This window comes from Mustela putorius, unplaced genomic scaffold (genome assembly GCF_011764305.1).
Source record: "Mustela putorius furo isolate JIRA1106 unplaced genomic scaffold, ASM1176430v1.1 tig00003845_pilon_pilon_pilon, whole genome shotgun sequence".
In the NCBI taxonomy this organism is placed as follows: Eukaryota; Metazoa; Chordata; class Mammalia; order Carnivora; family Mustelidae; genus Mustela; species Mustela putorius.
Window position 1 is genome coordinate 22,588,976 of NW_025421998.1, and position 13,963 is coordinate 22,602,938.

At 37.3% G+C, this 13,963-nt stretch overlaps 1 protein-coding gene across 5 annotated transcripts in view; it reads right to left on the minus strand.

Moving 5' to 3' along the window:
* MAGI2 (membrane associated guanylate kinase, WW and PDZ domain containing 2) overlaps positions 1-13,963 on the minus strand; it is a 1,343,119-nt gene that overhangs the window by 323,205 nt on the left and 1,005,951 nt on the right. For all 5 annotated transcript variants that reach the window (XM_045089715.1, XM_045089714.1, XM_045089718.1 and 2 more), the window contains one exon: positions 9,730-9,787. In XM_045089715.1, coding sequence (XP_044945650.1) covers positions 9,730-9,787 — 58 coding nt within the window. The remainder of the gene's footprint in view (positions 1-9,729; positions 9,788-13,963) is intronic.

Consider the following 13,963-nt stretch of genomic DNA (forward strand, 5'->3'; position numbering starts at 1 on the left):
TATGAAGTCACCTTTTAAATGCTAGTAATAAATAATGTATAACAATGTGACTTCATATCATAAAAAGGGAGCAACAATATTCCCTTTGAATGCATTCAGCCTTGAACATGTGAAAAGTATAGTTCTTATGCTGACTTTTTGTTTATAAGCTTATCTTTATCTTTGTGACCTTTTAACAACAATTGTAATATCATTTCATGTCTGTAGATATCAAAAACATTTATATTTTTTTCATAGTTTTGTAAGGAGATTCTATTATAACCATCCACCCTTTTAGGAAGCCTTCTTTTCATAACACTCATGTGATAGCGTTGTTAAAACCATTAAAATAATTTTTTTAAATGGTAATATATATGTTATTGTCTAGCCAAATAACAAATGGAAATTGAAAGAAAATGCTTTCAAATTTGAAGTATGCTCTGATCAGCAGTTATAATGAGAAAATAATGAGGCTCATACAGGAAAATGGCAAAAGTTAGCCTTGTTAACACAGGTGCAGTGGATATTCCTTGAACTAGAAGAGACCTTAGCAATCACCTAATCCAAACCACTCATTTGACAGAAAAAAGCCAGGGAGGTTAAGTGTAATTTTGTCCTCGCCTGTGAATTCAGAATCATGGATGCAAAAAGGACAACTATTACTAACATCATCGTCTGTGACACAACGTGAATTTTGAAAGACATTATCTGCATATTGAAAAAGATGAGATTAAAGTTCTCATGTGGGGGTGGAAGGCATTACATTTTACCCACTTAGGGCGACCATCCTGCCTTTTATTCAGTAACAGGCTGCCCAAAGAGTGACATCAATCAGCCACTTCCTCCGTTGGACTAAGCTCCCTCATCTCTCTGCCAGTATTCGCATCTCTCTGAGCTGAATGTGATTCCAGTTATGTATCTATTAAAGATCTAAAAGACCTGCATGCCAGCCAAATACTTTAATTCCAGAAAGAACTCTTTTCTAATACCAAGGGGGGGGGGAATGGTTGTGTTGTTTCACTACGCTAGTTTTCAACATGCTGTGATCCTAAGGGATTTTTAGGATAATTCTGACTCTATCCAATTTTCACTTTATGTGCTAACTTTAGAACTTAGTCTCAGTCTAAGATATGACTCCAAAGTATGTGGTGATCCAGCGTGATGAGACAACAATCCACAATTCACCCACAAGAAGCCTAGCATGTTTAAGCCAGAGAGAGAATAACTAAGCTATATAAGCTAACTGTCGTACACATTCTAGAATAATAACAATGATCTCTTTGTGTGTTATAACATTGCCTTGGCAAGAGGTAAGCAGGATTGTGCCGTGAAAGATGGCGGCAGCTTTCTCTGGGTTGTTTCTCTATGAGCTACTTCGGACTGGGGTCCCCTCTTTCAGCAGGAGGGACGGCACTCCCCAAAGGCTCTGTGTCTTCTCAGTGCAGGAATCCAACTCACCACACAGCTCACACCTGGCTCAAAAGGTTGTCTGTGACCCTCTTGGGCAGCACTCCTTAAATGCAGGCTGTCTTCCCTGACTGCATAAGGATAGGTTAAGTTCTCACAGCACTATAAAAATGGGGGAGAAGGAGGAAGTGTGGTCTTTTCTTGGGAGCATGCAGTATGGTGTTTCCAGTTCTGACCATTCCTGTCCTCTCTCCCTGGAATAATGAGAACTCAGGGACTGTGCCCCCACATTGCTGCCTCTCCACTAAGTTCCCCTGCTTTGTGCTACTGGGCTACATGCCTGTGCTTAACCTCTGCAGAAGCACCTCACCAAGAGCCCAATTTAATTTGCTAGATTCATAAAAAATGCCTAAATACAAACAACTCCTCCCAAAGTGTTTATGAATATATTCACGAATACATTCTCAAAGAAAATCTGATGCTAGAGTAATAATTCCCCTGTCTTTTATTACTGACTTCAAGACAAACAAAATAACCCATTAGAATTGTAAAAATTATCTTTTTTAAAAAACATTTATATGTAACTCTGATGCCAAGGGTGAATAATTCATTGTTATTTGTAAAACTCTACCTGCAATTAAACTAATTTAAACTTTTGAGTGCTCAAAACATTCTTCATTTGGAACCCAAAGATTTGTTAAATAAGGTGGTTTATGAGATCGAACAGTTGCTAATAAGAGCGTTTCTAATTACAGAGTCAAGTTTTCTTTCCTTCATTTGCAAAAACATTCAGGGGAAGAGAAGGTAACTAGAATACAGAGCACATTTTAATCAGATGAGAATGAACCAGCAGTGGTGGAGGCCCTCACAGCATGAAAAATTACCTCTAACTAACCTCAGGTAAGGAGTGGATGAGGGCTGTGTATTCAGATCTTGACTGGGTGGTTGTGGTAAGAGGATGGGACCTGGGACTTCATTTTGATTGAATGGATCACAGTTTAAAAATATTTGAGAGGCTCTGGCATGAAGAGTAAAAGAAAGCCATAAGTCTTTGTACAGATCTGTGGTTGGACCATAGTGTAAAGTAATTTAATAACAACTGAAATTTTATATAATATCAGTAAGGGGCAGAGAGGAGGTAGGTAGAAATTACCAGTTACAAAGTATCAGAAATACTAATGTAATGTAAAGAGCATGGGCATGGGGCTAGGGTGTGTCCCTCCCTCATGAGGCCAGATTGCTTTTTTTCTTCCAGGCTGAAGGAGTGATGCTGCAGAGTATGAAACTGGCCTGGCTCAGAGCAAAGAAGGTAAAAATGGAAGGCTGCCACCTTAGCACAAAAGAGCTGCTTATAGTTCAGAAGAAATCAGGTATCCCATATTAACTTCGATATATTTGTTCCTTTTTTTTTTTAAACTGTGAAGTGAACTGATATATGCTTGTTTAATAAATACAAGAAAACATTTCATAAAGTATAGACACTTGATATTAATGTAAAAACATAGCTACTCTACTGAACTGTCTCTCTTAGTTCTATGAGGCATTAGACGTCATCAGGCTTCAACCTTACGAGTCATATGGTCTTGGAGAACTCAATGAAGTCCTCAGAGGACTGGTTCCTTCTTTTGTAAGTGTTGTGACTGTCAGCTGGGATAACAGATGTGAAAGCATATTAAAAGTTAAAATAATGTCTTAAACATTACTGTCTCTACTATCACTTTCATAAATCCCCAGTTATGTAAGCTGACATGTATCATAAGGTGATAATTATGACAAAAATAACGTCCTTGCAGATTATTCTGAAACCTCAACCCTTTCCACAGAGACCTCATACTCTGCAGTCCTTGCTTTATCATTTCCGGAGGCTTATGGAATTATCACTAATTCTAAAGGAAAAGCATTCTTTATTCCACATGGCATGCTCTCACCATGAGATTAAATTACATATTTCTTATAAATCAAATAATTTCCCTTAGAGTTGTTCACTTTGGGGGGTATATTGTAATCATGAATGAGCTATAGAAGTAAGGCCACAAGTTGAGTCCTTATGCATGTTATTGGGATACAGAAGATAAAAATAGCTAACATTTATTGAGGATGTACTACATACCTGTTTATTGCTAAACACCAGCAATGGAATGAGACTGCCCAGGTTCAAATTCTGGCTCTATTATTTAGTACTTGCAAAACTATCTGTACGTCAGTTTCCTTGTGAAACGGGGATAACAATACAAACTTCACAGGGTTTTTCTGGTCTGTGTTTGAGTATTAAATGAGCTAGTGTATGGAAGGCACATAGAATACTACTTGGCACGTGGTAAGTGCAAAACAAAAGGTCTTGCTCTCCTCCCTTCTCTCCCTTTTGTCTCCTTCCCCTCCCTTTGCATTACCCCTCTACTACAGATCTCACAGCTGGGAAGTTGCAGGGTTGACATCCTGTGATCCTCTGCAGCCCATAGTTTTGGCTACTAAATGACCACAATGGATGTGACCACATGCTATTTTTAAGATTTGGCTTAGTATAGAATACCACTAAGCACCTTCATCAACAATGGCACTCCAGTTTGGTATCTTCTATGACATAACTTTCTAAGTTATGTCATAGACTTAACATAGTTAACTCATAGTTAACTCATATGTCATAAGTTAACAAAGAAATGATTTCTTGGTTAAACAGCTGTCTAAAAAGCATCAAGAAAAGTTTGCCAGTGTCCGCAGATCAAGGGGAAAAGCTGAAAGTTTAAAAAATTAACTTTCCCTATTGGAAAAACAATTCTCTAAGAACAAACAGGGTCTTAAAATGGTATTCTTTTCTGTTTATTCCTAATTGGAAATGTTTTATATTTATGCTGACTTGTAAAAAAGTTCTGAAGTTAGGAAATTTTTCTGGGAAGATTTAGGAAACTACTCAAAACCATGAAGGAAAGAAACATCCTTAGGATATGATTCTGAGCTGAAATCCTCTCTAGCTACTTTCCAACTTGCAACATCATGACGAATACTCATCATTAACCATGAAATGAATGTGATTTTCCTTTTACATTTAATGTTACATTGAAGATATTATGCGGTATCTTTCAGACTTTCTGGAATTGTACACAAGTAACATTTTATAGTAGCAGATGTGTGACATCACATGAAAAACTTGTAAAAACCTCTACATGAAAATCACATCTGTCAGTCCCTACTATCATTTTAACTGCAGTTATATGGTTTGCTTCTCTGTCTGTGCCAGAGGACGCAGCTTTGCATGAAAGCTGTTCCAGGAAATTGTGTCTTCTGGACTAGCTAGTTAAGCAAATTGTGTAACTGCCATTGAAAACCAAACTGTACCCAGCAGACATAATTTCACAAAAGAGGAGGAAAAAAACCCCACATTTGTATAAAAGTCACAGCTGTTCAACTCTACATTTTGTACTTTTTTCATTGAAAGTTTTTTTCCTTTTCTTTTTTTTTTTTTAAAGATTTTATTTATTTATTTCACAGAGAGAAATCACAAGTAGATGGAGAGGCAGGCAGAGAGAGAGAGAGAGAGAGGGAAGCAGGCTCCCTGCTGAGCAGAGAGCCCGATGCGGGGCTCGATCCCAGGACCCTGAGATCATGACCTGAGCCGAAGGCAGCGGCTTAACCCACTGAGCCACCCAGGCGCCCCTCCTTTTCTTTATGAACAGTGACAGTTACATTTCTAGTTAGCAACTTTAGGACTTCTTAATACATTGCTAAGTGTTGTACTCTCATGGGTTTGGTGTCTGTCAGGAAAAATTGGGCTAACTTCTTTCTGCTGCTCCACAGAGGAGAAACTTGGTCCATCTGCCCTGTCTGCAGATGAAAGAAGGAAAGATGTAGAGTGGGGACCAGTGTTCTCTAAAATGCAGAACTGTGTGCTGCCTCAACTGCTCCAAGCAGTGTCAACAACCCTATGTTGAGGTCTACACAGTATGAACTCCTTTTCTTTCAGGTCCCACACGTCTTACTACCAGTGGCCATGTTGTCTAGAACCATTCCTGAGTCACTGGGAATGGAGCGAAAGACTCCGAATGCTTGGGTCAGAAGACTCCCTGTCAGACATCTTTCCGGGACTGCAAAACTACTAGAGATGGGCCGGAGAGGAGACATTCTCCAGGGACCCCTCATAGTTCTTAGTGATGAGTCTCAGAGGTTGTTTACAATATTAAAGATTTTGAGTGCTCCATTTACTGGATGATGATTTGGAGCAAGACTTTGGAGTCTAAGCTCTTGAGTCAGAGTGCCTAGGTCTAAGTAATAGCCATTCCTCTCAATACTGGGTGAAACTGGGTAAGCTACTTAACTTCTTCAGCCAGCATTTCCCCATCTGCACACTTAGGACAATCTACATCATTATCGCTATAGTGAGGATTCCAGATGTGCTGAAGACAGCTGAGCACTTCACCCAGTTCATGGCACATACTAAGTATTCACTCAATAAATGTTAACTATTTTGATGAGACAGTAATGATGACGGCAGAGATGATTTTTCTGACTTTTGAATACATTAAACGTGTCAACTTAAAACTGAATTTGCACAGGACAGATTGATGGCATAGAAAGGAAGAGTCAGTAATAGTGGTCAGAACGATTCAATCCAGGCGTTTCAGTTTCTAGTTGTACAATACTTTCCTGCTGTTGATTGCTGGAATTCCCATCTCCTTGTCTGGGGCTGACAAGGAGAAAGAGGGCATGTGTTTGGGGCGCCTGGGTGGCTCAGTGGGTTAAACCTCTGCCTTCGGCTCAGGTCATGATCTCAGGGTCCTGAGATCGAGTGTCACATCGGGCTCTCTGCTCAGCAGGGAGCCTGCTTCCCCCACCCCCCTGCCTGCTCCTCTACCTACTTGTGATCTCTGTCAAATAAATAAATAAAATCTTAAGAAAGAAAGGAAGAAAGGAAGGAAGCAAGCGAGCAAACAAGCAAGCAAGCGGGCATGTGCAATTATGCCAGAGGCACAGGCTCATTTCAACCTGATATGACCTGCTGACGACAGAGGGACCACAGTGCGACTTCTGCTCCAGTGGTTAGTCTATTAGAAAAGAGCAGCTGAGGCTAAGTTAGACTTCTAGTGTCCTACCATGGGCTTCTTTTTGCGATTGCAAAGGTGGAATGTTTGTCATATTTTGTAACTGCACCTCTAATTCTGTGAGTGTGTAACTAAATACCAAAAATGATAGCTCTACTGGAAACCCATTGTCTGTCATTATGACTAGAATTACTGAATCAACATTTTCTTGAGTACAGATTTATACTGAAGACCACCTTGCTTCGTTACATTAACCGAATATTCATATGACAAATTTGTATGATTCCAAGATACTGACATCAACGTTATCACTATAATTATGAACAGTGCCCTCATCCAGGCATATTATATCTTATACTTAGGATGTCTAAAATGAACACTTGATAGAGAAACTTGCCTTAAACTAGACAGTTATTGTTTTTCTGTATAATTAGCTCTAAGAAATTGGTGACCTTTTTTTTAACAAACATACTCAGTGTGCTGAAAGTGACCACCACTGTGCTCAGGTATGTATCCATACAGTTTCCACCAACGAGACTACTATTTAGAACCATGCATAACTTGTGAAAATAATAGTGTAATGGAGATGCAGCTCGTTTTTTTTTTGAACAGTTAAAACAAACTACATAAATAGATATCAGGTAAAATGGAAAAGTTGTCTTTGTTGTGATGGAAGACATTCCTGATTTCAAGCAGTGTTTACATTATATAGAATAAATTGAGGTATTTTAATTATTTTGGTGAATTTTTTCCAAAGGACATTTCTGAGCAATATGGGAATGTAATTCTACTTAAAATTATCTTTAGGCTTGAATTATCTATCTCAGTTTTCTAGTCAGTCTAAGACACCCACACATCTAATTATTGGCGTTAGTATATGTTACAGAATCATGGAAGGGGGGGGATTCTGACAAATAGTAGAATGGGATATAATCGGAAGAAAGCTAAATCTGACTCACTAAGACCCGTGTCTGTGGAAATCTAAAATTATTGAATGTGTTAGACTGGTTCAATGATGTAAGACATGACTGGCTAACTTAGGAACAATTTTTGACTATGACAGTGAATGCATGAAAAATGAAGGGAAGAAATGTAGACAAATATAATCTAAGCAAAAACAAATAAAAAAGACAATCATTTGAAGGATAAGAATAATGAGGACAGTTTTCTTTTTAGGGTCACAGCTAATGTCCACCAGCAGCAGCTCTTTAATGAAAGACAAGGTAAGAAGCACTGCTTTCTGATGAGTTAGGTGTCTCACCTCTATGACAGACAATGAAGGCAGAGAACAAAGGTTTGAGTTAAATGTTATTTTCCACACTGAAGCCAGCTTGGAAGCATTTGAGCACATGGAAGAAGAATCTGAAGAATTAGAATAGGGTGGGGGTCAGTAAGACAAATTTGGCCAGTTACCTGTTTTCGTAAATAAACTTTTATTAGATGGTAGCTAATGCCCCTTAAGTGTTGTCTAATGGTTGCTTTCAAGCTGCAGGGGCAGAGCTGAATAGCTGTGACAGAGGTCACAGGCCTCCCAGAATATTTGCTATCTGGGGCTTACTGGAATTTGCTAACATCTAGACTAAAATAAAAAATCTCGTTCAATGAATTCTACAAAGAAGTATATTAAACATGAGATCTGGTTTGTCATGTCCCTCAGTTCTCTTTCCTTACATAGAACTACCTCAGATACCAGGTGTAATAGTCTAGGCATAGTGCAGCCTGACTTAGTGACATAAGACTAGTCAGCATTTCCTGGAAACTGGTAAGGTTGATATATCTATCCAGAAGCTGCAGCTATATTATTATTAAAATATGTGTGTTTTTATTGATTAGCAGTGTAGGGAACCAAGGTGCCTTTCTCATAACTATATGCAAGTGATGTCTCTTTATTTTTGCAATTAGTGACACCTCCAGGCATTTATTTTACTTTTTGCATCTACTGAGCATCTGCCTGACATTGGAGTATTACATACTATAAAAGAAAATTGCAGGGCGCCTGGGTGGCTCAGTGGATTAAGCCTCTGCCTTCGGCTCAGGTCATGATCTCAAGGTCCTGGGATCGAGTCCCGTATCGGGCTCTCTGCTCCGCAGGGAGCCTGCTTCCTCCTCTCTCTCTGCCTGCCTCTCTGCCTATTTGTGATCTCTGTCTGTCAAATAAATAAATTAAATCTTAAAAAAAAAAAATTGCATGTGGTAAATGAGGTGAATTTACCTGGACTGGAAATGACTGATATGCTGCCAAAATTGGGGCTTTTCCAAATGAAGATGGTGTTCAGAGTATCCAAGCTCATGAGAAAGTTGTTCAAGAACAGGAAGCCCACAAGCCTTACCCACCAGAACCTCCCCAGCACAAAGAAGGGCTGGACACTTAGGAAAAGCTCAGTGACTGAACACTGTTAGCAACACAATTTCGCAATAATGCCATTCATCTCCTACCCTTCACCGTCTAGATTATTACTGTTAAGCAGAATGTGGTTAGAGAAAACAGAGATAGATCTTGATAAATAATGTAAACACCTTTTGTTCTTCAGTTTCTGCATTTCTTGGGTAGTACACTTCTCGTAGGCAATGTGTAGGCTTTGCTATTCACCCAAATAACATTAACATTACAATGAAGAATTTAAAAAAATTCTCTATATTCTCTATCAGAAGAGGGGGTTCTAGAAAAGTAAGCTGCATATTTAACTCTTGGAAATTATGAATACTACTTGATTTTCCTTCATGTCTATATAATTGAATCCCTAATGAGGGGCTTTATTTGAAACAAAATAATGGGTTGGAGGGATAACTCACATGCTAAGATACGTTAAAGCAATGTGACCTCCATTAGGTAACAAAAAAGTCTAATCTACAGAAAGAAAACTACTGACTTGAAATGGGACTTTAAAAGGGGGGAAAAATCTAGATTTTATTTCATCCTTCCACTGGAAAGTATGGCTGCTTCATTTAATTGGTTTTGAAATCTAGTTTAATAGAACATCTCTTTGGCACAACTAGTCAGCTCCCAACATTTTGATTGCAAAACGAAGGGCGCTTACTTTGATATCTTTAATTATCACTCATTTAGAGGACAGTGTGAAACACTTTTCCAATTGGTGTTTTAGAATCATGAGTCAAAGGAAAAGAATGACAAATTAGCCACAGCTGGAGAAGGAAGAAACAGCTAGCTGGTGCTCCTAGAGTCTTTGCGGACACTTCCAAGTAATGAAAGGGAGGTAGGGGCACAGCTGGCCATGCATGCTCAATAACTAAAATACTAACCGTTTTACCACATATTAGTAACAAATTAGTAGGAAACTTAGAGACTTACTCAACATAATAAGTGCCATATATGGGATCATCGATTTTTTCCCAGCCATACGGAAGCTCTGAAAAATAAAGAATTATTTCTTTCAGTAAAGATGCAACAGATATCACAATTTCTAATAAAAGGTAATCTAATTTAATTGTTCACGGATTGCAGAAGTAGTCCACCAAGGTGGAATAAAGCATTCAGAGTCAGCACCAAATTTCTGACGCATATTTGTACAAACTACAAGAAGCACTGACTTGAAAATTGGCATTTAAAACACAGAGCTCTCTCCTCTGCAGATAGACTGCTGGGTCTGGCTGTTTATCGCACGCCAAGCGAGGGGATGGCACGTCCTCGTGTTATCACCACTCAAGGCAGTCCAGAAGGCAAATTGCTTTCCTGAAAGTGCATACAGTTTTCTTATTTATTTGTATTGTTAAAAGGAGTATTTCAGGATAAAGATCATATTGTCAAAATACATTTCCGAGGATTGCAAACGGTTTCTGATGACTGAAACAAAGGCATTATAAATTCTCAATTGACATCCCACGATTCAAGATGGTTAGCTTGCTGTTCTCTCCACATGGGTCAGAATTTGAATGCTGCCAATATACTCTCTGGGCATATTTTTTTTCATAAAGTCTAAAATCTTAAACCCACTTGCCTTGGCAATATGGTTCATATTTCCCATTCTTCATGGCTAATTTTCATACATACACTTTTAAAATATCAACAATACTGTAGATGCTTCTATAGGCAAAAGCATGCTATTTGAAAACAAGGCTTTGTTTTATGATACTGTTTTCCAAATACACTGAGCCTTTATAATTCTTAAAAAATTTTTAAATCCATTTCTTATTTTGTTCTGTTAGTCACCATACAGTACACCATTAGTTTTTGATGCAGTGTTCCATGATTCGTTGTTTGTATATAACACCCAGTGCTCCATGCAACCCGTGCCCTCCTTAATAACCATCACCAGGTTCACCCATCTCCCCACACCTCTCCCTTCTAAAACCCTCAGTTTGTTTCCCAGAATCCATAGTCTCTCATGGTTCATCTCCACTCTGTTTTCTCCTCCTTTATTTTTCCCTTCCTTCTCCTAATGGCCTCCATGTTATTCCTTAAGTTCCACAAATAAATGAAACCATATGATAACGGACACACCGAGCCTTTATAATTATTAACTCCTATAAATATGATGAACATTACATTCTTCTTGATAGATATTAGTTATATATAGAGAGAGAACTTGGAATCTAAGTCAGATATATTGGCACGTTTTAAATGATGTATTTAAATGAACTTTAAAGTTTCAATATTGTAGTAATAACACATGTTCACTGTAGACAAGGCATAGTTATAAAAAGAAAATTAGAAACATCTGTAATGTGACCATCCAGAGATAACCACTATTAATATTTTGGTGAATATCCTTTAAATATTTTCAAACATAGATAATTACAAATAATTTTTAAGAAATTACATCATACAGTGCATATTGTTTTTGTAGCCCAATATTTCTTCCTAGCAAGATAACCAAAGGCATCTTCAATGTGAATGAGAATTACTGTACAATGTCACTTAAAAGCAGTGCAGCGGTGGTCTGAGGTGTGGCTAGAGACTGTTCGAACCCACCTCTTCTGTCATTGAGTATTTGGGTTTTTCCAGTTTTTACCTGTTATATGCCATCTATGTTGGACTTACTAAAACCTACATCTTTCATCACTTTCCGAGTACTTTAGTCATAATAAATTTCTAGAAGTGGAGTTTTGGCATAAAGGGCATACACCCTTTTATGGCTTTTGATATAAATTGCCAGAGTATCACTGTCCCACTTGCAAAATAGAGCAGGTTGTAATATTACTGGGGTGGGGGGGTTCTGAATGACTTTGTTTTTCTGCACTGTCATATTAAATGCAGGTCGGCAATTCCTCAGCCAAAACTTTTAGGGACATTTAGTTTTGGAATTAAGAATTTTTTTGATTTTCAGAAGTTAACGATGCAAATGCCTACTTTTCCCATAACACTCCAAGCAGAGTCTGGGGAAGCAGTTTATAATCAAACACGTGATTATTTATGCAACCAAAATGATGTGATTTGCACTAAAAGGCACAAATAAGGAGTACTTCATATCAGATACCACAGTTCTGCTTCCAGAGTGTCCAAGTCAGGTTACATTTTGATGCCAAATGAGTTACAAAAGGCAGTTTTTAGAGCTTTCGAATTTTTGGATATTCAGAAAAAGTACTGGTGCATTATTATTTTAAAAACCAAATAAACTGATTTTAAAATAGCAACTTGTAGTTGTTTTAAGTCACCTTTCTTGGGTTGCTAGCTGGTTTGAACATTTTTTATATGTTTACCCTCAGGCAATTATTTTTTCTTTTGAATCTTTCTTATTTTTTAAATCAATGCCTAAGAGTTCTTTACTTATAAAGGATATTAATTCTTTATCACATGTTGCATATATGTTTGTGAAGTTTGTTTAGATTTAATTTTGTTGAACATTTTCATTAACACAGATGTTTTAAATATTATTTGGTAAATTTCTCAGTGTTTCCCTTTATAGGTCTGTCACTGGAGCCTAGCTTAAATACTGAAGATATTTTTCTAGTGTTTCTTTTTTTGTTTTAACATGAAGTCTAGACTATGACTTTATTTTTCTTAGATTAGCCATATCTTCATAAACATACAATACCTTAAGAAATTTTTCTTTCAAGATGATAACAACAGTATTATTAAATATTTACAATGACCAAGGTACTAATGGGCTTTCCATGTGTTAACTCATTTTGCCCTAGCAACTCAGAATTTAAAATTCCTATATTCTGCTTTTAGAGGTCTTAACCAATTTAGATATCAATTTAGACACTCTGTCTAGCACAGCATAAACAACACTTAATTTAGATTAAAGACAATAACAGTCCAGATGGTTTTCACCAAATCCCCCAAGCTATTGGAGAATTTGGCTATTGAAAAGAAGAATCCGTTTGACAGATATCTGCTGAGGGCCCTTTCCAAGCAGCTAAAGTAGAAAAATATACAGAGGATAGCAACTGATATTATGACTATTTATTAATATGGCTGAATACATGAATCCATAATTATAACAGGTTTAATATCATCTTATGACTATAATATGTAAAACAATCATATTCACTAATATATAGCTAACATGGTTAATATTACCTGACTAGTCTTGTGTCTTCTTTTTTCAAGTCCGTGTCTTATTGGTATTGTTAGATGAAAACATTTCATGATTGAAATTTTAGAATAAAAAAAGATTTAGAATCATATTTTATAATGTAAACTATTTCTTCACTTATTCCTCATCTTTGAGCTTTGAGTAAATTACTGATTCTAAGCAATGCATTGCAAAAGTATGGTTAATTGATTCTTTATCTTTGTAGATTTGCAATGCAAACTACTGATGTAGCATCCTGCCCTACCTGCCACCAGAAAGTATTCATCAGAATTTAGGGGGAATCTGATTTGTTTTGCTTTACATATCAGTAAATTTTGTTTGCTTGCTTGTTCCACATTTCCAAAATAAATTGTTAATGCATTCCAAGACAAAATATATGCTATAAACATTTATACTCTAAGTAGTAAGTATTTCAAGCATTTTCACTATTAGTGTTCCATGACTCACATTTTTTGGGGAGAAGGGAAAGTAATTTTATTAAAATTTTATTTCAGATATATGAACTGCAATCTAATTTTTCTTATATTTTCTATGACATTTGGGCTAAGGTGAGAAGAGACCACAAAACATGAGAGCTAAACGCTATGTGCTAAGCATTGTTTTACTTACATTATGAAAAATAAATCACTTAATCCTCAAAACTGACTTGACTTGACTTAACCCTCAAAATTTACAAGATGAGGAAAGGGAGATACCAAGAGGTTCTAACAGTTAATGGGTCAATTTTTAAACTCATACGTCTGAATTTGGAGCCTGCATTTTAATTACTTTATTAACTTCTTAATTTTTCATTTATTTATTTTGAGAGAAGACAATACACTGTAACTCTAACTTTCTGTTATAAAGAGCTGTTATTGAGGCGCCTGGGTGGCTCCGTGGGTTAAAGCCTCTGCCTTCAGCTCAGGTCATGGTCCCAGGGTCCTGGGGTCAAGCCCCACGTTGGGCTTTCTGCTCAGCAGGGAGCCTGCTTTCCCCTCTCTCTCTGCCTGCCTCTCTGCCTACTTGTGATCTCTGTCTGTCAAATAAATAAATAAATTCTTTAAA